At 38.2% G+C, this 26,934-nt stretch overlaps 1 protein-coding gene across 3 annotated transcripts in view; it reads left to right on the forward strand.

Moving 5' to 3' along the window:
* Positions 1 to 6,975: 6,975 nt before the first annotated feature.
* Positions 6,976 to 26,934, forward strand: part of LOC114297956 (ARM repeat superfamily protein) — a 29,454-nt gene continuing 9,495 nt past the window's right edge. Inside the window, exon 1 of one of the 3 annotated variants that reach the window (XM_028242431.2) lies at positions 6,976 to 7,465. In XM_028242431.2, the coding sequence (XP_028098232.2) occupies positions 7,198 to 7,465 (268 nt within the window). In that variant the 5' untranslated portion in view covers positions 6,976 to 7,197. Of the gene's footprint in view, positions 7,466 to 20,872; positions 21,712 to 26,934 lie in introns of those variants that run through there. The other 2 variants (XR_014331098.1, XM_028242432.2) reach the window with 2 other exon arrangements.

Raw genomic sequence — 26,934 nt, forward strand, 5'->3', positions numbered from 1 at the left:
GCTCGATCTATCTGATGATTTGCGCGTGCATTTAGTTCTCATCTCTCTTCCTACACAATTTAACCAATTTAAGGTCAGTTATAACTGCCAGAAGGAAAAATGGACTCTCAATGAGCTCATTTCATTTTGTGTGCAAGAGGAAGAGAGATTGAAGCAAGAAAGGACTGAAAGTGCTCATCTGGTAAGCACCTCCAAGCATACGGGCAAAAGAAAGCATAAGGGAAAGGAAGTTGCTGCTCCTAAGGGTCCGGAACCAAAGAAATAGAAAGTGCAGGATGGTTATTTCTTTTGTGGCAAACCTGGACACAGAAAGAAGGATTGTGCCAAATACGTCGCCTGGCGTGTAAAGAAAGGTACATTTTATGTTTTGGTCTGTTCTGAAATAAATTTAGCTTCAGTACCAAGAAACACTTGGTAGGTAGATTCTGGTGCTACTACTCACATATGTGTTTCTATGCAGGGTTGCCTGAACTACCGAAAGCCAACTGATGCTGAAAGATACATCTTTGTGGGTGATGGCAAGTCTATAGAAGTGCAGGCAATAGGGCACTTTAGATTAATGATGAAAACTGGTTATTATTTGGATTTATTAGACACTTTTGTTGTACCGTCCTTTAGACGGAATTTAATTTCTGTTTCTGTATTGGACAAATTGGGATATTGTTGTTCTTTTGGAAATATGAAGTTTAGTATGTCTATTAATTCAAATGTTGTTGGTACTGGTTTACTTAATGCGTTTGATAATCTATATTTGCTCGAAACTATTGCATCTTATAATGAAACCTTGCACGTGGAATCACGAGGTACAAAGCGTAAATTAACTAAGGAAAATTCAGCCTCATTATGGCACAAACGCCTAGGTCACATCTCTAAATCTAGAGTTGAGCGCCTTGTGTCTGATGGAATTTTGGACTCTCTTGATTTTTTAGATTTTGATGTCTGTGTTGAGTGTATCAAGGGAAAACAGACCAAAATGAAGAAATATGGTGCCCATAGGACTACAGATGTCTTACAATTAATTCATACAGACATTTGTGGACCATTCCCTATGGCGTCTTGGAATGGTCAACAATATTTTATCACATTCATAGACGACTATTCCAGATATGGGTATCTATTTCTTATCCATGAGAAATCATAGTCTTTGAACGTATTCAAAAAATTTAAGGCCGAAGTTGAGTTACAACTCAACAAACGGATTAAAAGTGTCAGGTCTGACCGTGGTGGTGAATACTATGGCAGATATGATGGATCAGGTGAACAACGTCCAGGACCATTTGAAAAATACCTAGAGGAATGTGGAATCGTCCCACAATACACCATGCCAGGATCCCCTAGCATGAATGGTGTATTTGAGAGACGAAACCGGACTCTTAAGGATATGGTAAGAAATATGATCAGTCATTCTACTTTACCAGAGTCCCTCTGGGGTGAGGCTCTAAAGATAGCAACTTATCTCTTAAATCGGGTGCCAACTAAAGCAGCTGCAAAAACACCTTATGAGCTTTGGGTTGGGCGAAAGCCTAGTCTAAAACACTTGCATGTGTGGGGGTGTCCTACTGAGGCGAGGCGTTATAAACCTCATGAAAGAAAATTGGACTCCAAAACCATCAACAACTACTTTATTGGCTATGCCGAACGATCACGGGGTTACAAATTTTATGATCCCACAAATAGGTCAATATTTGAGACGGGAATTGCAACATTTTTTGAGGATGTTGAGTTTGGGGGGAGAAATCCAGTTAGAGACATTGTCTTTGAGGAGGAAGCAGGAGTAATCCCACTTCCTACTACTACTTTTGACCAATTACAGGTTCCTATACCTGTCATTGCTCGAGAAGTAACTTCGGATCCTCAACCAGACAATGTTGTTCAAGATAATATAGTTCAATCCCTCATTCAAGATGAGGTAATTGTTCCTGAGGAACAAACTTTACAACCTCAACCTCAAGAACCTGTGCCATTAAGGCGATCCAGAAGAGAAAGGAGATTTGCAATTTCGGATGATTATATTGTATATCTCCAAGAACATGAGGTAGAAAATGGAATGTCGAAAGATGATCCAATCAACTTTCGTCGAGCCATGGAAAGTTCCAACTCTCATAAATGGATAGAAGCCATGAATGAAGAATATAAGTCTATGCAAGACAATAAAGTTTAGGAACTTGTCTCATTACTAGTTGGTGCGAAGCCCGTAGGTTGTAAATGGATATTTAAAACCAAAAGGGATTCAAATGCTAATGTGGAGAGGTATAAGGCACGTCTTGTAGCCAAAGGCTTTACTCAAAAGGAAGGAATTGACTTTAAAGAAACTTTCTCTCCAGTTTCTTCGAAAGATTCTTTTAGGACAATTATGGCGCTTGTTGCATATTTTGATCTTGAGTTGCATCAGATGGATGTCAAAACAACTTTTCTTAATGGTGACATTAAAGAAACAATTTATATGGTGCAGCTAGAAAACTTTGTGTCAGGAGACCCAAAGAATATGGTTTGCAAATTGACTAAATCCATCTATGGACTCAAACAAGCTTCTCGTCAGTGGTACTTCAAATTTCATCAAGTTCTCACTTCGTATGGTTTTGAAACTAATGTTGTTGATGAATGTGTGTATCACAAGTTCAGTGGGAGTAAACACATATTTTTGGTTTTATATGTTGATGATATATTGCTTGCCACAAACGATATAAACTTATTGCATGACACCAAGAGATTTCTATCTAAGAATTTTGAAATGAAAGATCTTGGTGATGCTTCCTTTGTATTAGGAATCGAAATACACCGAGATCGTTCTCGGGGTATTCTGGGATTATCACAAAGGAGCTATATCGAAAAAGTACTCAATAGATTTAGCATGCAAAATTGTAAATCAGGTGAAACCCCGGTTGCTAAGGGAAACAAGTTTAGTCTCAGCCAATGTCCCAAGAATAGTCTTGAAATTCAAGAAATGCAGAAGATTCCTTATGCCTCGGCTGTAGGGAGTCTAATGTATGCTCAAGTATGTCCGGATATTACGTTCATAGTTGGCATGTTAGGCAGATATTTAAGTAATCCTGGCATGGATCATTGGAAAGCAGTCAAGCGTGTTATGCGATATTTACAGAGAACAAAGGAATATGTGCTCACATATAGGAGATCGGATAAGTTAGAGGTCATTGGATATTCCGACTCCGATTTTGCTGGATGCCAAGACAGTAGGAAATCCACATCAGGCTATATTTATCTGTTAGCTGGCGGAGCAATTTCTTGGAGGTCTGCAAAGTAGACGCTCATAGCTTCATCCACCATGGCCGCAGAGTTTGTAGCATGTTATGAGGCATCAAACCAAGGGATATGGCTGCGGAATTTTGTCACTGGGTTGCGTATTTTGGAAGGCATTGAAAGGCTACTTAAGTTATATTGTGACAATAAGTCTGCAGTTTTATATTCCAATAACAACAGGAGCTCGACAAAATCAAAGCACATTGATATCAAGTTCCTAGTTGTAAAAAAAAGAGTGCAGAGTGGACAGATTTCCATAGAGCACATTGGGACAAACTCCATGATAGCGGATCCACTTACGAAGGGACTTCCACCCAAGGTCTTTCATGAGCACACTGCTCATATGGGTGTTGTTCTATTTGAGAACATTTTGGTTTAGTGGGAGTTTGTATTTGTATTACTGCTTTATGTCAGCCTTGAGTTTTATCTATGTAATTAGATTAATTTCTGCAGAAATGAAGTACTCAGTTTATTACACTCTGTTACGTATTGTGAAGTATTGATCTCAATAAAGTTAAGTAGGACCAGTTGGAAATAGGCATGTATGGATCATATTACATGTAATTTCCATGCTACGCATTCATGATTGATCTATGTTATTTAGCTGTATTGGTATACGTGACCATTGGTGGGTCGAGTTACGATTAATGTAACGAAGACCGCTTTGATCCTATATCAATATAGTTAATAGACAAGATTGTTTGGATACCCTCAGGTCATGATAACAAATTTCAGAGCTCACTAAAGTTAAGCACATTTTTCAGGTTACATATGTGGTCCAGAAGGAGATTGTTAGATAATGTCTCAATGGGACCACATATTTAAATGTGGTGTTATCATTTATAAGAAGCCTACAATTTAAGTGATTCAATTTAGTTAATAGGCTTAAGAGTATATGTGTCATGGACCTAATGTGTAGATACTAGTTGAGTAATTTCTATTTCTATGAGGGGCAGGAATAGAAATTAAAACATATATATTGGTTAAGTTGGTTTTCATAAAAAAAACTGCCACGCGGTTGTGTTGTTGAAAAACCTATTTCAACCTTATATTGTTATGGTTCCTAATCCTGCCAATGGTGAAGAACTGCCATTCTTCTTCTATTTCCTCTAAAGGAGAATTGATAAGGCACTGGTAAAGGAAAGGATTAGAAGACAATAACAAAATCAATAACAAAGGGTTTATTGATAATCACGCTTCCGTTTAACCGTTCATCGATGGATTCGGGTAAATTTTTGTCTTGATTTCTTGATGATTCACATGGTAGATGATCCAAAGTATAAATTTTATGTTCTGAAAATAATGTTTACAACACTGGCACTACAGACTATAAATTTTTTTTATATCTGGGTAATATGGGAAACTTGTTTTTTTGTTTTTATTTTTTTATAACTTTTTTTGGCTCTTTTTTCCTGTTTTATGTGTCTTTTATTTTGTTAGTGGTAACATGGAGTCCATGACAATTGAAAGTAGTTGTTGTACTCGTCATGTTGTGGGCTTTTTGTCTTTTTTTGTAATATTGAATTAAGTGTGGTAAAGTGCATATATGCTAACAAAATTATCATCTAATCTTTTGTTTGATTTATTTTGTGAGTTGATAATTAATGGCATACTGGCACTACGGATTGTAATTTTTTTTATATTTGGGTAATATGGGAAACTTATTTTTTTTTTTCAACTTTTTTTTGGTTCTTTTTTCCTATTTTATGTGTCTTTTATTTTGCTAGTAGTAACATGAAGTCCATGACAATTGAAAGCCGTTGTTGTACTTGTCATGTTGTGGGTTTTTTGTTTTTTTTTTTGTTTTTGTTGTAATATTGAATTAAGTGTGGTAAAGTGCATATATGCTAACAAAATTATCATCTAATCTTTTGTTTGATTTATTTTGTGAGTTGATAATTAATTCAAAACTCATAAATTACACTAATCTAAACATGAATTTGTTAAGATTATTTTTAGTAAAATTGAAGCTTCAAATAGGCATGGAAGAACAGAATAGACAACAGTAGTTGGCAGAGCCACAACACACAGGGGGCGGTCGTTCGGCCGGACGTCCGGGGGGACAACCGGCGGTGTAATTTCGGCTCAGTTCAACCGTTTCTATTTCACTGTGTATTTGGTGTACATTGTAACATTTGTACTGATGACAAATTCTTTGGCCATTTATTTGAAAACAATGCTTAACAATAAATAGCAAATGATTTGTGACAGTAATTATTAAAAATATAAAAATATTTCACGTCAAAAATATTTAAACATAATAATTCCAACTAAATATATAATCAAAAGTTATTTTAAAGCAGTAATTGAATATTTATTTTGAAAAAAAATTATTTTGTTTGTAATATTTTCAATTAAAAATTTTTTAATGTTATTTTTTTCATAATTATTTTTTTGACTTGAATTTTAAAAAGAGATTAGTTATGAGTTTTGAACAGAATTTCAATAGTGTTTTGAGTTGTGTGTTTGGTTATAAGTTATAACTTTTTGAATTAAGTTTTGAAAACTCTTTTCAAAACTCATAATCAAACAAATTTTCTCATTTCATAAATCACATCAAAAATTCAAAACTCAATTCAAAAAAATCTTTTCAAAACTCATAACCAAACAAGTTCTTTTTTCAAATCATAATTCCAAAAGTCACAAATTCAAAATGCAACTCTATTCTTAAATCATAGTTCTAAAACTCTACCAACACAACCTAATTTTTTGATTTTGTTTTTGATTTTTTTTTTTGAAAAAATATATAAAAAAGTAAGAGAGGTTACAAGCCTAAAAAAACTTTTAGCTAAGTTTCCAAAAATAGGTCAAAATAAGAATGTGACAAGCCCTGTGTTGTATTCAATACTTACTCATTTAAATATGTCATTTGTAGCATTATTGAAACTAAAAGGAAGTAATTACACTTACCATTTATGCATTCTTACCAAAATTTTACTTTAGTCTTTTTGCTTTGAATTGTTATAACTCTTTACAATATTACCATTTTATCCATTTGACAAATTTGTCATGTACAAAATATATGATACTTTTTCATTTTATTAACACTTTTATATTTTTATTAAAATTTTATTTTGGTGTCTCTCTTTTTAAATTTTAAAATATAGTGAGTTGACTATCATAAAATATAGTGAGTTGACCATCATAAATTTTAAAATATTTTGGTCTCTCGTTTTATTAACACTTTTAATGTTAAATGGACAAAAAGGTGAAATTATAAATTAGCTTAAAAAAAAAGTGAGTTGACTATCATAGTTAAAAAAAAAAAAAAAAAAAATTGGATAGACAACAAGACTACAAACATAGAATCAATTGCATAAAAAAATTGTATTCATGCATATCACATAATATGACACATTATAAAAGATACACTTTCATAAAGATATACCATATATTTTGTGTTAATTTCGAAACTTGACTTTTTTTAGTAATTTTTTAATTTTTTTTATTAGGTAAAGAGGATTAGAATGTCTAGAATGTTTTTTTTATTATAGATAATTGTGATGAAAAAAAAATTAATTAATATATATAAGTTTGGTGTGACATAATCTAAAAAAGTTAAAAAGTTACTATTCTATTTAAGTCACATCATCTTATTTAAGTCATATCACATTTTTACTACTTTACTTCAAACACAACTCATATCTAATCCATATTTCATAAAAAATAAAAAAGTGTGCATATTTAATTTATCTCAGACAATCCTATAATGTGATATTTTTATTTTTGTTTTTTGGATAAATTTTTAATAACTGAACTAAAAAGATCCCTCGTCTATTCGCCCCTCGGACAAAAGAAAGAAAATTAGAGAAACTATCTGAAAAGGCCCAAAAAAAAAAAAAAGAAAAAGAAAATCAGCAGCTGTAAACCTAGGCTAGGGTGGTGGTTGCATCAAATTCGATTGACTCTGAGAAGTAGTGGGTTGTTTTGTTTCTGGGGATGGGGAGTCGCAGTCGGAGTCTGAGTAGTGAGGCAATTTGGACAGTATTATTGGCGTGGGCGGGCATGACAATAATAGGGGGAGGGATGACGAAGGCAGAAGGTGGAAACAAGTCGGCTTCCGGAGGGCTATTTTGGTCTACAGCAAAAGAGGAGGGAGATCTGGTGAGGAAGGCGGAAGTGGAGGATTCCATCGAGGTCTTCAATCAAAAAGACGACTTCGACGGAGGTTTTTCTTCCCTCGATGGAATGTTACAGTGGTCGATAGGTATCCATTCTTTTCCGATTCAATTCCATGCCCTTTGTGTCCGCCCGCAAAAAAAAAAAAAAAAAAAAATATATATATATATATATATATTAAAAAAAAAAACAAAAAAACTCAAGCTCTGTGCTTTTGCTTTTTTTTTTTTTAAAAATTTTTTTTTTTCTATGCACCAGTTTTAAACTAATAAATTGTGGTGATTAGTACTTACTGATTGACAACACCAAAACATTTGAGGCAATACTATACTATGGAACTGATTAATTGGTATGCTTGAGCTAGCTATGTGTTCGATCTATATTACATTCCATATACAGTGCTGGAGGTGGAGGAAATTATAATCCAATGATCATAAGATTCTACTTGCTTAACCTTACAATTAGTAAAATTTATTACTACAAACTTATAACAACCATCTAGTTATGTTGGCACCATAAATAAATAATAATACTTATGAGAGGACACATGGCACTCTCTTGATTCATCCAGAATTTAGAAGAAGTTATATAATTTATTACTACAAACTTATAACAACCATCTAGTTATGTTGGCACCATAAATAAATAATAATACTTATGAGAGGACACATGGCACTCTCTTGATTCATCCAGAATTTAGAAGAAGTTATATGAAGCACATGTGACAACATAGAGCACATGTGAAAAAATGTGACGGAGACAGTGGAGAATATAGAGCATAAAGTGGAGGAATTGGAGGACATGATGGAGGGATACATGGCAAGACAATAATGAAGATGGGGGAAAAGGGTAGTTAATAATGGTTATCAGAATCCTGATCTGGATTCTACGATCCATTTAGGCACAATTGATCCAGGTCATGTAAAAAAATCCCTTATAGGTAAGATCTCTTGATCTTGGTAATTGGATCTTATAGGATCGTGGAATCCTAATCCAAATCCAATTCTATTTGATCCAATTTGTAAGCCTTGTTTTGTATTGTATGACCTATTTTACTGTAAATTTTATATTTGTTGTCTAAATATCAATTTATGTGGTCAAAATGAATAAAAAACGCTCAGTAGTATTGAATTAAATAGACTAAGAAAAACAAAATAGGAAACAAACATTTAAATATTGTGGTAATTTAACAAAACTAACTACTGGGAAAAACAAACTTAGCTTTAGCGGGGTTTGAGGGCAAGATGATTGCAACCTATGAAGCACGGACACCTCTCCGAGGGTTATGTATCAGTGTCGGACACGGACACGTGTCAGACATGCGGTGGACACTTGTTCGACACGCAGTGAAAGGTGTCCCCTTTTTTTTTTTTCTGAATTTTTTGTCGCCGGACACGTTCGGGGACACGTTTGGGACATGGCGGGGTAAAATTCATAATTTATGAAACTATTGTGGGGTCAATTTGTAAATAACAAAATCAGAACAAATTGTTAAACCCTAGATTCGAAAGAATAGAAAGAACAGAAGAGAGAGAGAGAGAGAGAGAGAGAGAGAGAGAGAGGGGCTCGCCGGCGCACTTGGTAGCTTTTCGCTGGTCGATGGTCTGTCGTCGGTGGTCCAAGGTACGACTTCCATCTTTTTCTGTGATCTTCTTCTTCGATCTTCTTCTTCTTCTTCTTCTTCTTCTTCTTCTCCTTCTCAGATCTTCTCTTCATCTCTCTCAATCGCTCTCTCTCTCTCTGTCTCTCTCAGTCACTCTCTCTCTCTTCTGCTGAGCTTCACATTTTATCTTATTTTGTTTTTTCTTTTATACAGTTGATTTCTCTCTCTCTCTCACTTTTATTTTTTTTTCCAATTTTATTTATTTATTTTTCTGATTACTAATAAGTGATTAGTTTTGTTAATTTTAATGATATGTTTTTATTAATTTTACCGTTTAATGACTTTTTCATAATTTTATGACATGTAATAAATAAATTTAATTATTTATATTGAACGTGTTCCCGACATGTCGTGTCCCCCATTTTTTGAAAATTTACGTGTCACGTGTCCGTGTCCGTATTCATAGATTGGAACTTTATCCCAATTTTTGGAGACTATTTTTGTGACTTGAACCCGATCCATTAGGGATGCTAACGACAAACCTTATCGGTCGGTTAAGCCGCTCTTTTGAGTTCTTAATTTATTTTCATATCTAATTTTATTAAATATTTTTTCTTCATTTTTTATTCATTATTATATATTGTAAAGTATTATGTTATAGAATTCTTCACCTTCTTTTTTGATGAAATGCAAAACTTTTACCATCGAGTTTTCTATTGTATAATATTATATTTACATTTTACATGGAGTATTATATTTTTCACAATATCTTCACTTCTTTTTAGTAGAAATATAGGCTTATTTTGTGTATATTTTTTAAGAAATGTTTATTTAAATTAAATTATTATGTAATTTGTCTATTTTGGTAGGATCTTGTAATACTTGATCCGATTCTACGATCTGATCCTGTAAACACCTCCAACAATCCAACGTAAGATCCTGATTTTAACAACCTTTAATAGGTGGTTTTTTCCTACAATTTTTTTCCCTATAAATAGCCTCATGTAGCTACATTGTAAACTCTCCAACACAAATCAAAGAAAATTTGATTATTCTTTCTTGTCATTTATTTATTTTTATCTTAGATTTATTTTCCGCATTTCCCTTACCACACTTTTGTTTCAAAGCAATAGGAGTAGAAGTAATTTAATGCTTACTTTGATTGTTCACTCAAGCACTTTTTTCCATCTCTTTCTGTTCTTCTTTTTCCATTTATTTTGTCTACGCTTGGCAAATTTGGAAGCCCTCTTCATTAAGGCAAGAAGAACCTTGCACATTCGCTTGATTATTGGCTTAAATTTTATTTGTAAGGATTTTTTAATCCTTGCTGGCACTTTCGCATTTAGGAGATTTTCATTCGTAAGAAAAATAAGCCAAACAAGTTAAGCACTCTCCAAATTCTTTTGATTGGTGCTTGAGTGCCATTCTATACACTGCTTAATATTGGGCAAGATTACTTCTTGCTTGTAATCGGTTAGGTCTTTTGAAACCATCTTTAATTCATGAGCTTGTTGAAACTGAGCTTGTTGAAACTTCTTGTTGTGAAGCATTTATAATTTCTTACTGCCAAAGTCATTAATGTTTGTTGCAAATGGCAAGATGATATTGGTTAGTCCTTTCTTAATTTTTATTTATTTATATTTTATTTTACTTCTCATTTATGAGGTTGTTACTTGGCTCGATGGCAAGTGCTATCCACCCCAATGTTGTGGTGTGGAGGTTCAAGTAATGGGAATCATCATCTCCACTAAAAAATTGGGGTAAGGCTATCCCACTTATTTACTACATCTTCTAGGCCTTGCTATAAGTGGGAGCCCTGCTTATCTACTACTAGAATTTGCTCTAGTGGGAGCCCTACATATCTACTACTAGACCTTGCTGTAAGTGGGAGCCTTATGCAGTGATTATGACCATTTTCTCATATCTAGTTCCCAATGCATTAATTCTATTTGTTATTTTTTATTTATTTATTTATTTTCTTCTTTTTTAAAATTTTTGTATAAAATCTACGGCACCCCAATTGAAAATGTCATGGTAAAATAGATAAGTTGTTTGAGGTCAGACGCCGATGGGTTTGGTTGGTGGTGCCCTTTTGTTTGATGTGGTTGGCTTGGCTGGAGAGGAATCGGTGTACTTTTCAAGAGATATATCATTCGGTTCCATGTCTTGACAATCGATTGTTAGTTACTTTGTATAGTTGGTTGGAGAGACGGGTGGATCCGGATTTATTTGTTTTTTTAGATTTTTTGGATGATGTTATTGGTTAGGAGTTTTTAATCTCTGCTCGATGTTTGGGCAGTTGTATTCTTTGCATCGTCTTAATGATTTTTCAATGAAATTTATTTTATTTATCAAAAACAAAAAAAAAGATGTTTGAACTAAAAGATTCTAGATAGCCTTGTTAGTTGCATTAACAAGATCATCTCCAAAGTTTTAGCTTTGAGGTTAAAAGGGTGATGGGAGGGAGGGGGTGATATTATAGTGTTAGAATGCCATTGTGGGAGGTCAACAAATTTTATAGGTTGTATTGGTGGGCAATGAGATGGCGAACTGTAGGTTTAGGAATCAAATGCTAGGAGGCATCTTGTGTAGTTGGATGTAAGATTTTTTTATCGGTGAATGGTGTTCTAAATTTTTTTGGATAGGGGCTAATTGACCATGATTGGCTATAGGGGTTTTGGATCCATTAAAAAGGCTTGAGTGCTTTGGAAATGTGTATTTTGTGCATGTTTGGGTCATTTGGTTGGAAAAGAATGTAAGGGTTTTGAGGATAAGTGTGTAGATGGTGGATTATGGGATATGATTTGTTCCTTTTTTTTTTTTTATTTTTATCTTTGTGCTTCTCTCATTAATCTAATAAAATGTCATATTGCTTTTCCCAAAAAAGGAGTACATGGGGATAATTGGAGCACTGGCAGGTTGTGGGGCCATATGGGGTGGGTTATGGAAAAATATCATGATGAGAGTTCAGGATGAATTTGCTAAAAGGATCTTATTTAAGGTGGGGGATGGAAGTAGAGTAAGACTATGGTTTTATGCATGGTGTGGGCATAGATTTATAGTGGAGGCATTCCCAGATTTGTTTTGCCTTGGCAATGAATAGGAATGCTTTAGTGGAAGAGAATATGATGGTTTCCAGCAGAGTTGTGAAGTGGAATCCACTATTTATAAAGGGCCTTGGAAGATTCAGTCTATGTTTATCAAGATTTGTTAGAGGGGGAAGGCTTCTTCTCTCCTTGGAGAGGTATATGGAAATAGGGTCTCACCTAAGGTTTCTTTCTGTGTGGACAATGGCTTATGAGGCTATTTTGATGGCTGATAATCTAAGGAAGAGACAAAAAATGGTTGTTGATTGATGCTGCATGTGCAAGAGGGTTAGTGAAAGTGAATAATCTTATTCTCCATTACCAGTGGCGCAAGAATTATGGGATTTGGCATTCACGGTCTTCGGTGTTGCTTGGGTGATGCATTCATCTGTTGGGGAATTGGTCATTTGTTGGGATTATGGCTCCCCTAAGGAGTCATTTGGAACTAGTTTCTTCAGTGAATGTTTTTATGTTGTTTTTTGTTGCCTTTTTTCAAAACATCATTTTTTGCTTCTCTGAGTCCCTAGAAAAATAAAAAATTAATGCTAATTGAAAAATGAAAAATAAATATGAAAATAAAATGTACCTTTAAAAAGGGAAAAAAAATCTAAAAGAGCTGGTTCCTAACCCAACCAAAGGAGAGTAAGGCTGGACAAGTTGCGGCTTTGCGCTTTTGTGGACTATTTGGAAGGAACATAATAGAACTTTTTTGGGGTATAGCATTGCCCATATATAGTTTGACACTATGTTTTAAAAGGTGTGCTTAGGTGCGAGGTGCACTTGAGGCGCCTCGGACAGTTTGAGGTGAGGTGTTATAGGAAAGGAGCATCTGAGGCATGAGCCTTTGGTTGAAGCACGAGACCCACGCCTTATGCGTTTCATTTAATTTTTGCTCTAGGCTTATTCTATGTATATGTAGCCACAAGGAATCACAACTCATTTAATATAAAATGCAAGCATGTGCTTTGAGTCCCAATTTTCATATAAAAAAGCCGTAGGCATTGAGCAACAGCTCTAGAATTGTAAGATGGATATATGACATTGAGATTTCTTTCAATGTAATGAATTATGATAGTTTTGGGCCAATGATTGAAGCTATCTGGCAATTTAGTCCCGATTTAAAATCACTCAGTTACCAAATGGTGCAAGTTCCTTGTCTCAAAAGTGAATCACGTCAAGAAATTGATGAAGGAACACAAAGAGCATTGGGCAACGTATGGATGTCATATAATATGCGATTGGTTTTTGTTGGATGTGAATTATGGCTTTTGTTGGATGTTATGTTTGTGTTTATAGAAGGTTGAATGTTGTTTTTAAGGATTGTTTGGAATGTTGAATATTGTTCTATGATTTTTGAAATTCTAGAAATATTTACTTATGTTAAAAACTTTACCTATATAAAAATTTTGCTTATCGTCTGCATTGCTTTGGAAAGGTGAGCTCCTTGCCTTGCGCCTTAGGTTTAGGCTTCAAGAGATCTTAGCGCCTCGTTGCGCCTAGAGATTTTAAAACATTTGTTTAATATGGTCTCTCTCTTTCATGGTCTAGAGAGGATTGCCCATTCTCTTATTTTGTTTAGTTTCTTGGAGATTTGATTTGTTTATCGCCTTGGATGTGTAGTTTATAGGTTTTAGTCTTTTAATGTGCAGGGTTCGCCTTCGTTGGGCGGTTTTGTTAATAATATTTGTCTAAAGAAAAAAAAGGAAGTTAATGTGAACTAAGAATATTATGTCAAATGTGCTTCCTCAGGCATAGGATCCTACAAAATGTTTAAATTAAATAAGGTTTATGATAACTTAGGTGATGTGGTTTAGAGCATGAAAATAAAGAACTTTGATTAAAAAAGAAAAAGGTCCAATTAGTACACACTAATGTGTGCTTGGGAGGGGAAAGATTGGGTATACACCTAACCTTTGGTATAGTGCAACTTAGAAAATATGAGGAAGAAGAACTCCGAAAATATGAGGAAGAAGGAATATATTTCTGTTATATTCAAAACTTCTTATCTTACAAGACCAAATGACACTCCTTATATAGGAGATATTACAAACATCATTATAACCCATTTTATGCCACTTACATATTATATATTACCACTATCTACCACTATCATATTATATACATGCCACTATCTGCCACCAACACCACTATCATATTCTATACCTGCCACTATCTGCCACCAACACCACTATCATATTATATACATGTCACTATCTTATTATATACATTAACACAAATTTCCAGCACTCCCCCTCAAGCTGGTTTGAAGATATCGTCCATAGCCAGCTTGCTAGTCAGCTTATCAAATTGCTTCTTATGTAGTCCCTTCGTTAGCACATCAGTTATTTGTTCACCTGTTGGAAGGTAGGTCATACAGATTATGCCAGCATTGATTTTCTCCTTGATGAAATGTTTATCCACTTCTATATGTTTTGTGCGATCATGTAGAACTGGATTATGAGCTATAGATATAGCTACTTTGTTGTCACAATAGACCTTCATAGGTGTCGGGTGAGAAAGCTTTAATTCTTCAAGAATTCTTTTAATCCACATTACTTCACAGATTCCATGGGCAACAGCTCTGAACTCTGCTTCTGTACTACTTCTAGCTACCACATTCTGTTTTTTACTCCGCCATGTAACTAGGTTCCCACCTACAAAGGAGCAGTATCCGGATGTTGATCTCCTGTCTGTAACACTTCCTGCCCAGTCTGCATCTGTGTATACTTCAACTTGAAGATGTCCATGTTTCTTGAACAGTAAGCCTCTCCCTGGAGTTCCTTTCAAATATCTTAAGATCTTATAAACGGCCTCAAAGTGCTCTGCCCCTGGTGAGTGCATGAACTGACTTACTATGCTGACTGCAAAAGCAATATCAGGCCGCGTATGAGACAAGTAAATCAATTTCCCTACAAGTCGCTGATATTGTTCCCTCTCTTTGACTTCTTCAGCCTTAGCAGCTTGTAACTTCAAGTTAGGCTCGATCGGAGTCTCCACCATCTTACAACCAAGCATACCTGTTTCTCCAAGGAGATCAAGAACATATTTTCTCTGATTAACGAATATACCTTCCTTGGATCTTGCAAATTCCATTCCGAGGAAATACTTGAGAGCTCCCAGATCCTTAATGTGAAATTCTTTTGCGAGTTTCTCTTTGAGGGCTGCTAACTCTGCTTCATCATTACCAGTTAAAATGATGTCAACATAAACAATCAAAATTGCAATTTTACTATCTTTTGAATGTTTATAAAATATTGTGTGATCTGCTTGACTCTGCGAGAAGCCACAACTGATAACTGCCTTCTCAAAGCGTTCAAACCACGCTCTTGGTGATTGTTTGAGTCCGTATAATGACTTGTTCAATCTGCATACTCTGTCGCTTCCAAGTCTCTGCTCAAATCCCGGCGGTAGGCTCATGAACGCCTCCTCTTCAAGATCACTATTGAGAAATGCATTTTTAATGTCAAGTTGATGTAGAGGCCAATCTGAATTTACTGCAAGAGATAACAGTACTCTGATGGAATTTATTTTAGCAACAGGAGCAAACGTCTCCTGATAGTCGATCCCATAAGTTTGAGTGAAGTCTTTAGCCACCAGTCTCGCCTTGTATCTCTCAACGCTTCCATCTGCGTTACATTTTATCGTAAACACCCATTTACACCCAACTGTTTTCTTGTCTTTGGGTAGATCAACTATCTCCCAAGTACCACTTCTCCTTAAAGCATTCATCTCCTCCAGGACTGCTAATTTCCAATTCGGATCATCCAATACTTCTTGTATATTCCTTGGAACAAACAAGTGTGAAATCCTAGATGTGAAAGCTCTATGGTTTTTAGACAGTCTTTGATAGCAGAGGTAATTTGCAATAAGATGTTTAATGCAATTTCGGACACCTTTCCTAATTGCTATAGGAACATCAAGGCCGGAAATAGAAGGAATAGGATTACCTAAAATTTCGATGCCAGAACTCGGGTGGACATTCGGGTCATTAGGATGGACATTCGGGTCATTATTCCTCAGATGAAATCGCTTCCTAGTATAAACCTGAAGCTCAGAATTTAGATCATTTTGTAGGACTTCTCCCCCTAAACAAGAATCTTCTCGACTAGGCACCATAGAACTTGGTTCTCCTAAGTGATCATTATCAGATAGATGTGGTTTTTGTGTAGGATAAATGACATTGGGGAGCGGGATAGAAATATCCCAAAAATGGTCTTCTACTCCACTTGTCTCCCCCTGAAGAGAAGTGTTGGGGAAATAGGATTTTGTTTCCACAAATGACACATCCATACTCACATGAAATTTCTTGGTTTGAGGATCGAAACACTTATACCCCTTTTGTTTGAGGAATAACCCAAAAAAACACATTTTATAGCACGGGGGTCAAGTTTTGAACGAAATTGACTGGGAACATGAACATAGGCAGTACATCCAAAAACTTTGGCGGGTAAATCAGAAAACAACCTCGTGTCAGGAAAAAAAGTTTTGAGACAATCAAAAGGTGTTTTGTATGTTAACACCTTTGTAGGCATCCTGTTTATCAAATAAGAGGCTGTTAAAATTGCTTCACCCCATAAATATTTAGGAACATGCATGTAAAACATTATAGCACGTGCTACTTCAAGTAAATGTTTATTTTTTCGTTCTGCAATGCCATTTTGTTGAGGGGTATCACGACATGTAGATTGATGAAAAATCCCCTTTTTTTCCAAAAACTCACCCAACTGCTCATTGAAATATTCTGTTCCATTATCAGAATGTAAAATACCAATTTTGGTTTGAAATTGGTTTTCAATCATATTGTAAAAATTTGTGAATAAATTTTTCACGTCAGATTTTTTATTCATCAAATAAATCCAACATAAGCGGGTATGGTCATCAATAAATGTAACAAACCATCTTTTACCAGAAAGAGTAGTGATTTTAGAAGGGCCCCAAACATCACTATGAATCAAATAAAAAGGTTTGGAAGCCTGGTAAGGTTTTGGCAAATAAGTAGAGCGATGAAATTTTGCAAAAATGCAACTTTCACAATGAAAAGAAGAACAATCAATCCCTTTAAATAATTCTGGAAATAAATGTTTCAGATAAAGAAAACTAGGATGTCCTAGCCTATAGTGCCATAGCATTATTTTTTCTCGAACAGAGATTGAACTAGTACTATTAAAGCTCTGAGCTTTTTTATTACTAACAGGTACTTCATCAAAGTAGTAAAGACCTTCAAGCATCCTAGCACGCCCAATCATCATCCCCGAGTTCTGGTCCTGAAATTCACAATGGGATTCAAAAAATGTAACACGACAATTAGAATCCTTAGATAGTTTACTAACAGACAAAAGGTTACAGGCTAAGTTGGGGACGTGAAGAACAGCATTGAGATTAATTTTCTCAGTTAGTTTAACAAATCCTTTTCCTGCAATAGGTGAAAAACTACCATCGGCTATTCTGATTTTGTCATGACCAGAACAAGGGAAATAGGTACTAAATAAATGGGAAAAACTAGTCATGTGATCGGAGGCACCGGAATCTATGATCCACGGAGAGAAGTTTAGGCAAGAGAAGGCTTTAGGATTTCTACCTGTTTGTGCCAACAAAACACTAGGAGTACCAGATGAGGAGTTGGATTTTATCAGCTTTAAGAGTTGATCAATCTGCTCTTTGTTGAAGGGACCTGAATCGGCTTCATTAGCGGTAGGAAAGCCACGATTCTTCTCTCCTTGTTTGCTGCTTTTCCAGTTGACAGGTTTGCCATGGATCTTCCAACACGTTTCGCGTGTATGGCGAGGCTTGTTGCAAAAATCACACCAGACTCGTGGCTTATCATCAAACCTGCGCTGGTAATTTGCAGCCTTGTTGGCCGCAGCATCGCTAATTAAAGCAGAAATTTCAATTGATTCACTAGTACCTTTTTTCTTAAGCATGACGCTCCTTCGGCTCTCTTCCCTTCTGACTTCGGCAAATACTTCGCCAATGGATGGGAGAGGAGGTCTGCCAATAATTCTTCCTTGCACTTCATCGAACTCAATGTTGAGGCCGGCAAGAAACTTGTAAATACGGCTGTCTTCCACAGTTTTCTTGTGGTGGTTGCAGTCGTCAACCGATTTCCATTCGTATGTGTTGAAGATGTCAAGATCCTGCCACAACCTTTTCAACGAATTGAAATATTTGGTGACGGAATCATCTCCTTGACGAATCTCTCCCAACTTCAAAGTTAATTCGAAAACTTGAGATTGATTTCCTAGGTCAGAATACATCTGACTAACATTATCCCACAATTCTTGTGCAGTAGTATAGCACATGTAATTAGAGCTTATATCCTCCTCCATGGAATTGACCAACCATGTTATAACCATGGGGTTTAGCGTCCCAACTGTCGAACAACGGATCATTAACAGCAGGAGCCTTCTTGTCACTAGTGATGTAACCGATCTTTCCTTGCCCACGGATATACATCCGGACAGATTGTGACCAGCGGAGAAAATTATCACCATTTAGGCGGATGGTGGTGATTTGGACAGAGTGAGAGTTGGACGTTTTCACCGGAATGGCAGCGGCAGGGGTTGAAGTGGTTTCGGACGTGACTTCCGACATGGCTATGACGGTTTTAGGGCTGCTGTGTTTTTTGTTGCTCTGATACCAACTTAGAAAATATGAGGAAGAAGAACTCCGAAAATATGAGGAAGAAGGAATATATTTCTGTTATATTCAAAACTTCTTATCTTACAAGACCAAATGACACTCCTTATATAAGAGATATTACAAACATCATTATAACCCATTATATGCCACTTACATATTATATATTACCACTATCTACCACTATCATATTATATACATGCCACTATCTGCCACCAACACCACTATCATATTCTATACATGCCACTAACTGCCACCAACACCACTATCATATTATATACATGTCACTATCTTATTATATACATTAACACAAATTTCCAGTAGTGCACAAAGTGATTGCCCCGTGTAGACACCCCATTTTTGACCGTCCTCAAGACTTGGACGTCATCGTTTGAACACTCGGTGATCATCCATGTTTGTGTTTGTTTTGAGTTCCCGAAGGTCTCGGCTACGCGCCCTACCTTAAGATCTCTTAACTTGTTTGTTTTGTGTTTGGTTTTGCACCAAACACTTGTTGTTTTGCTTATGAGGGTGGGAAATAGCTTGTTGGCCATCCCCACACTTCACCGGCCATGGCTTGAGGCCACTGGCCATGTTTTCTTGCCATCGGCCATTGGTGATGGCCGGTCGACACTCTTGGTGGTCGGCCGGCCACCTTTGTTGGTCAAATGGCCATTTTTGTTGGTCGACCACTGTTCATCTGTTTTTGGCAAATATTTTGTGCCAGCTGGCACCCACTTTGCACCCCCTCTATACACGTGTATGGAGGGATTTCCCTTTTGCTTAGCTTGTTTTGTAAGCTTTGCAAGAGTTGGAATTCTATAAGAGGAGGGCTTCTCCTCCCTCCTTAAGGGTTCCAAAAAAGTTTCAGAGGGCTCTGAGATTAGGGTTAGGGTTTGTGTATCTATCTATCTCTATATCTCCCTCCCTTTTGCCTTTGTGTGTGCATAAGGTTGTTTTGTCCTTAGTTTTGCACTAAGACACCTAGTGTCACACCATACCTTGGTTGTTGAGGTGCCAAAGGGTTGCTCTTGGAGTTTTTGAGCTGCTTTTGACCTAAGGAAGGTGCTGGAGTGGTCTTCTTGAAGAAGGTCTTCAAGGGTAAGAAACTTACCCCTTTATTCCCCATTTTTGCTTAGGCTTTTAGCCATCCTTGCATTTGTTTTTAAGCTTAGTCTATAACTAATAAAAGTTCTGATTTTGAGTGCTTAAAATAGTTGTTTAAGGTCACTTTGGTGTTTGGGGTTGTTTGACCCCTCTTAGGCCTTGTTTGGCCTCATTTTTGTGCACTTTTTGTGAGCTCCGGGACCACCTTGTGTTGGCCTCCTCACTCTGGATTTCAGTGGTGGGGATGGTGTTTTGAGGTCCTAAAAAGGAGAGGGCCATCCCCTCTCCTTGTTGTCTTAAAAACTTGTCATTTTTGCTTCATGTGTGAGCTCCTTGTTTAAGTTCATGTTGGCTATGTCTTAGTTCATGTTGGCTATGTCTTAGCTAGTATTTGTGGTTATTTTTCCATGATATAGTACTGTTTTAAGTTGGTTTAGACACACCATGCATGCTTTGCATACTTGTCTTGTAATGCCATGAAATTACCTTAACATGCTTTGTGCTTTGAGCGTTGTTTTTAGCATGATTTTGGCTTAGCTTTGTGAAGCTTTTATGCATGTTTTGATATGCTTGAGGTCTGATTTTGGTTGTTTGGGCCATCCATGACTTGCTTTGTATAGCTACCATGCAACCTAGCTTGTAGGCTTTGAGTATTGGATCCTCTAGCATGCTTTACTTGCATCATTTCAGTGGTTTGGCACCATTAGTTATGTCTTTTCAGTCCTTGTGGCATGCTTGTATGCTTGCATTTGATGCTCCTTTAATGCTTTAAAAGGTTGATGTCTTATGCTCCATGTTTGGACCATTGTGTATGCTTCCATGGGTAGGCCATTTAGATGCCATCTAAGTGTGTTTTGGGCTTTGTCTCGACTTACATTGGGACTGTTTTGAGTCCCCTCGACCCTTTGGGACTCGCCTTGCATAGCCATGGTTTGATCCCTTAGGTTAGCCTTAGGCCTTAGGCTTGCTTGCATGCTTTGATTGCTTGATTTGGCATCATCTTCTACCTGTTTTCAGAGCCTAACATGTTGATTTAATGTCCATGTTTATTCCTTTTAAGTGTGCTTAAAAGTCTCCTCTTTATGCTTGAGTGTTGGACCATATTTGCATGCATGTTTGTATGTAAATTTGCCTTCATTTCCATAGCATTTTGGCTACTTATTTAGACATGGCTGAGGCTTGTCCATATTAGTCTAAGTTCATCTTTTGCATGTTGCTCAAATGTTGTTACATTGCTTCATGTTTGCATGCTTTGGTTGCATCATGTCTTGCTTGCTCATTTGTTTGAATATTGTCACATGCCTGCATGTTTGCATGCGTGTTTGCATTTTCATGTTGCATACTTAGCTCGCACGCTTAGGTTGCATTTGGCATGCATGCCTTGCCTCTTGAATTGATTATGATAGAGGTTGGGCCCATTGTGTGTTTATGTGCATTACACTTGACATCAAAATGCATACTTGACTTCTTGGACCATCACGCATTGAAATGCGCGATTGGTGGTCCGAGGGTCGAGTACCAAACTCCCTTGAGTCCACAACATGATGGGGAGGTTGGTTGTGCAAACATTTGCTTAAAATGCATTGCCATGCCTTGTTTGCCCTTTGCTGCTGTCAAAACAGGGTTCTGCAGGAAAGGATGGCCGGTCGGCCATCTTCAGTGCCGGCCGGCTATCCATATTTGGCCGAGATCTTCATTTGTGGTCGATGACCACTTCATCATGGCCGGTGGTGTTTCCTTCTGGCTGGTGGTCTCCCACAACCCTCAGGGAGTATTTCAGAAACAACTTTGAGACTTGTGCAGTCCTCAGAGGAGAAAAACAGTGCAAACAGAGGCAGCTTGTGCATGGTGGTGGATTTCCGAGCGGAGCCGAGCACGCATGCATTGGACCCTCTTCCCGAGGTTGTTTTACTGCTTTATTAGCTTAGTTAATTTGCTTAACTAGTTAAGTGGTCTGTAACTATTTAATTAGCTTGTTAGTTAGTTAAATTTGTATTATTCTTTTGGTCCCTCCGAGTGAGGGCGAATTTGTAATAAACGTGCGTGTGTGTGATGCATGTCTTCCAACCCCTATTTCTTTCTCCTTTTTACTTACTTGCTTTTGATGGTTAGTATTAGGGCATATTTCAATTAGCATCCTTATGCTATGCATGTATGCATCATTCATCAGTAGTGCATGCATCGGGCTCGGTGCATCATACTAATTGCATAGTATTTCAAATCTAACTTGAATACATGTTATCTGTTGCATTTCACTTGCCATCCATAGGTTAGCCGAGCCTATTCTAGCTGCATTTTGCCTGCGATGCATTAGCCATCTTAACATGGACTTGGATCATACATCTGATTGCTAACATGTTTCCTGTTTTGGCTTGGAGTACTAGGTGAGTGTTTATGCTTTAGTATCTCGCATGAGTGTGAATGTAACATGAAAGCATGCTTGCCATGAGGCTAACTGCTTAGTTAATTTACTGCCTGAATGCCTGTGGGTAAAGGTTGGATTGCTTGAGTTGGAATAACTCGTTGAAATTCGCGTTTTAGCCTACTTGCGAGTAGTAAAATTCAAAAACGTTTTTCAAACGAGCGGATATGCAATGCTTTGATCCAAATTAGGCGATCTAGTCTATACTTTTGTGTTGTGCGCATCACATAGTAAGTTTAGCTAATTAACCGGAATAAGAATGCATAATGTTTTCAAAGCTAGATATTATGGTTAGTAGAGGCCGATCTTTGATCGGGCGAGCGGGGGTGCTCATAACTGACCTTCCCCAATCGTACCCAAGTTCCCGAGCCGAGGCAACTTTGGTGATGACGGACACGTGGCCTTAGGCAACGAGTCAGGGTTTCCTAAATTCTCCCATAAAAAAATATTTAGGTGGCGACTTTGTATCTGGCAAAGCAGTCCATGTTTGACACTTCTTTTTAAAAAATCAGTTTTCCAAAACGATTTGCCGGATTTGGACTCTTTGGTGATTTATCAGTCTTGCATTGCACTTTGCAAGATCAGATTAAGAATGTGACATTTGAGTCCGAACTGTAGTGAGCCCAAATGAACAAAACGGGATACGTTCGGGGATGTCCACACCCCGTGACTTGAACCCATAGCCTCAAGGTTTTTTTTTTTTTTTGATAAATAATCAGATTTAATAGAAAGCATTAAAACGATGCAAAGAATACAAAGATACGGCCCAAAAAGGGACTGAAACGAAAACTAACTAATCAAATCCTCCACAAAATCTACGAAGACTAAAACATTGGGATCAACTGTGCCTGTAACCCAACTGTGTAGCACCTTTAGCAACTGACGCTCTAACCAAGAGACAGAATGACACTCATCCTGAAACACTCGCCTGTTACATTCTAACCAAACCAACAAAAGCAAACAATGAGAAGCAAGCACCCAAGCCTTTCGGCGCCTCTTCCCCACTCTAGCCCCACCCCAACTCTGTAACACCCCCAAAAGGGACCCCAGCTGCACCCACACGAAGCCAAACAGAGCAACAATATAATTCCACAATCTAGACGCAACCGGGAAATGAAGAAGCAAATGATCCACCGATTCCGCGTTTTTGCAACACAGACAACACCAATTCACCAACACATGACGCCGAATTAAATTATCAATTGTAAGGATACGACCCAAAGCAGCTGTCCAAACAAAGAACACAACCTTCGAAGGAGAACTCGTTGTCCAAATAAATTTTGAAGGAAACACACCACCAATACCCCCTACAAGTATCTCATAAAATGAGGACACGGAGAAAACACTTTTGGACCTGCGAACATCCCAAACCAAAGAATCCCTCCCTTCCCCTCCAGTCTGCAAACCATATAAGAAACCTGGAAAATCCACCAAGTTGTCGAGCTCCCAATCTTGAACATGACGTCGTAAACGAACATTCCAAACAACTGAATCCCCTTGCTTCACCCTGACCAAAGCAACTAAAACTTTCACATCAGCATCAATATAAAAAATGAGCGGGAACCTAACCGCCAAAGACAAATCACCACGCCACCGATCTTGCCAAAAGCGAACTCGATCACCAACCCCCACTTGGAAGTGAACCCTTTTCCAAAACACCTCCCTCCCCAACCAAATCCCCTTTCACAACCCACGATCATAAGATTGAATCACCCTCTTCGAGCACCAACCCCCTTGGGCCTCCCCGCACTTAGCCACCACCACCCTCCTCCATAACCTCTCCCGCTCCCCCACAAAGTGCCACAATCACTTGCCCAATAAAGCCTGATTAAAAGCCACCAATTTTCGCACCCCCAAACCCCCCCCTCTTTCAAATTACACACCCTCTCCCAAGCCACCAAATGATAATGAAAACCCTCCCTACCCCCACTCCACAAAAAATCCCTTTGCAACTTCTCCAAACTCTTAGCCACCCCCCCAGGGATCACATGCACAAACTTAAAGTACGTCGGAATACTGGAGAGAACGCTCTTAATCAAAGTAATCCGTCCTTCTTTTGACAAATATTGGCGCTTCCACCTTGCCAGCCGTCGCTGAATTCTATCTACCACCCCATCCCCATCCCATACTTTAGACTTCTAAAAGGAAGCCCCCAAAGGAAGACCCAAATAAGAAACTGGCAATTGTGCCACTTTACAGCCCAAGACGGCTGCCAACACCGGTAACCGAGCCACCGCACCCACAGGAATTAATTCTAATTTTGATAAATTAACCCACAATCCTGACACTGCCTCAAAACATAATAGAACACACCGCAAGTAACCAATTTGCATAGCATTCGCATCGCAAAAAATCAATGCATCATTCGCATAGAATAGATGAGAAACCCTCAAACAAGCAAGCACCTCCCCTACCACAAAGCCCGATAATAAGCCCCCTTGGACCGCCTTAGACAACAAACGACTCAACGTTTCCATAACCTAAATGAACAATAATGGGGACAATGGGTCTCCCTGCCGTAAGCCTCGCCAAGTGGGGAAGAAACCCGTCGGTGTCCCATTAACTAGGACAGACATCCGAACGGTGGAAATACAAAAATGTATCCACCTCCGCCATCGTGTTCCAAAACCCAACCTTTTCAACATGTACATCAAAAACTCCCAATTTACATTGTCATTAGCCTTCTCAATATCCAGCTTACAAATTAGCCCCCCTTTCCCTTGCTGAAGCTGCGAGTTCACACACTCGTTTGCCACCAAAACAGCATCCAAAATCTGTCGCCCACCTACAAAAGCATTCTGAGATTCCGAAACAACCCCCTCCAGCACCCCTCGAAGCTTGTTAGCCAACACCTTGGCCAATAATTTGTATACACTACCCAAAAGACTTATAGGCCGTAAGTCGTGAATATCCTCTGTCCCCTCTTCTTGGGAATCAAAACTATGAAAGTGGCATTCAGACTCCTCTCAAATTGCCCAGATTGATAAAACTACGCAAACACATCCAACACCTCCCCTTTGACCACTTTCCAGCACTGCTGAAAGAAAGCAATAGAGAAACCATCTGGACCCGGCGCCTTGTCCCCAGGCATACTCCGCAATGCACCCAAGATCTCCTCCTCAGTGAAAGGCCTCTCCAACAAGATCCCATCCTCAGCAGAAATAGAATCAAAAGCTACACCCTCCAACCCCGGTCTCCAAATCTGCCCTCATCACGGAACAAATGCTAGTAGAATGCCACTATACTATTCTTGACCTCCTCTTCTGAAGAAAGCATCACCCCATTCACCTGTATTCTCCTTATCTGGTTCACCTGCCGATGAGCATTAGCCATACGATGAAAGAACTTTGTGTTACGGTCCCCATCTTTCAACCACAAGCATCGAGATTTTTGCCAGAAACTAATCTCCTCCATCCGGGCTGCCCACGCATAATCTCTCCGAGCCTCCTCCCTAACTGCCACATTCTCCTCAAGGAGCTCTCTAGCTAGTTCCTGCGTATCCAAACCCTGCAAAACTAACAAGATATTTGACTTCTGAAGCTCCAAGCGGCCAAAAACCTCTAAATTCCACCTCTTCAAATCAGAGTTAAGAAGTTTCAATTTATGAGTTAATCTATAACTGGGGGAACCTACCACATTGTAACTCTCCCACCAACCACCCACCGTCGCAGCAAAACCATCTGCTTGTAACCACATGTTCTCAAACCGAAAAGGCGAAGGACCACTCCGAACTCCTCCATTGTCCAACAGAACTGCCCAATGGTCAGAAGTCGGCCGATGTAATCGGCATTAAAGCATCTGCGAAAAATGCTCCTCCCAAACCCCAAACACTAAGAATCTATCAAGCCGAGAACTAGCTCAGCCACTCGACCAGGTAAAACCGCCCCCCTGTAATGGCAGATCTACCAACTCCATCTCATCAATAAAAGCTACAAAATCCCTCACAAACCTCCCCATCGGACTTTCCCCAGTCCTTTCCACCGGGCTCCTTACGACATTAAAATCTCCGCCAACACACCACGACAATCCCTATCTGAAAGCAGCATGCTGCAACTCCTCCTAGAAAGCGATCCGCTCTGAACCCCGAACTGGGCCATAAACACCCACCAAAAATCATCCTCAAGGCATCTGAACAAATAGGACAGTGAGAAACCCCCTACTTCTACCTCCTCCATCACCACCACTCTATTATCCTAACACATGAGAATACCTCCAGCCACCCCAATAGTTGGTTGGAACGCCCACTCTACATGCCTCCCACTCCATAACTCCCGCACAAACACTGGCTCAATAGTCTCCATTACATCTGCCCTAGCAGTCCTTAATAAGGACTTAACGACCGTTCGTTTAACCTGATCATTTAGTCCCCTCACATTCCAAGTCAAAAGTTTTAGGCGCATGGCAACAAAAGGGGACCACCCCCCTTCTTTCTGACTCGTCGTTCTTCACCTTTCGTGGGTCGATCATAATTGATTGAGCACTCAAGTTGCTGCAACTCCTAAATCCCTTTTTCTGATGGGCCAGTAGATTGTCTCTGTATACCCCCTCCCTTCCATGACGTTTCAATTGAGGAAAATAACTTCGAAGCCTCCGCCTCATGCCCAACAAATGAAACTCCTAGAAATTTACTAACCTCAGCAATACGGGGCAACACCCAGTTTGACACCTCATCTGAAGACGGTGGTAGATCAGCTGGAAAAGCT

Source organism: Camellia sinensis, chromosome 5, assembly GCF_055761805.1.
Source record: "Camellia sinensis isolate YWXY chromosome 5, ASM5576180v1, whole genome shotgun sequence".
NCBI classification, from domain to species: domain Eukaryota; kingdom Viridiplantae; phylum Streptophyta; class Magnoliopsida; order Ericales; family Theaceae; genus Camellia; species Camellia sinensis.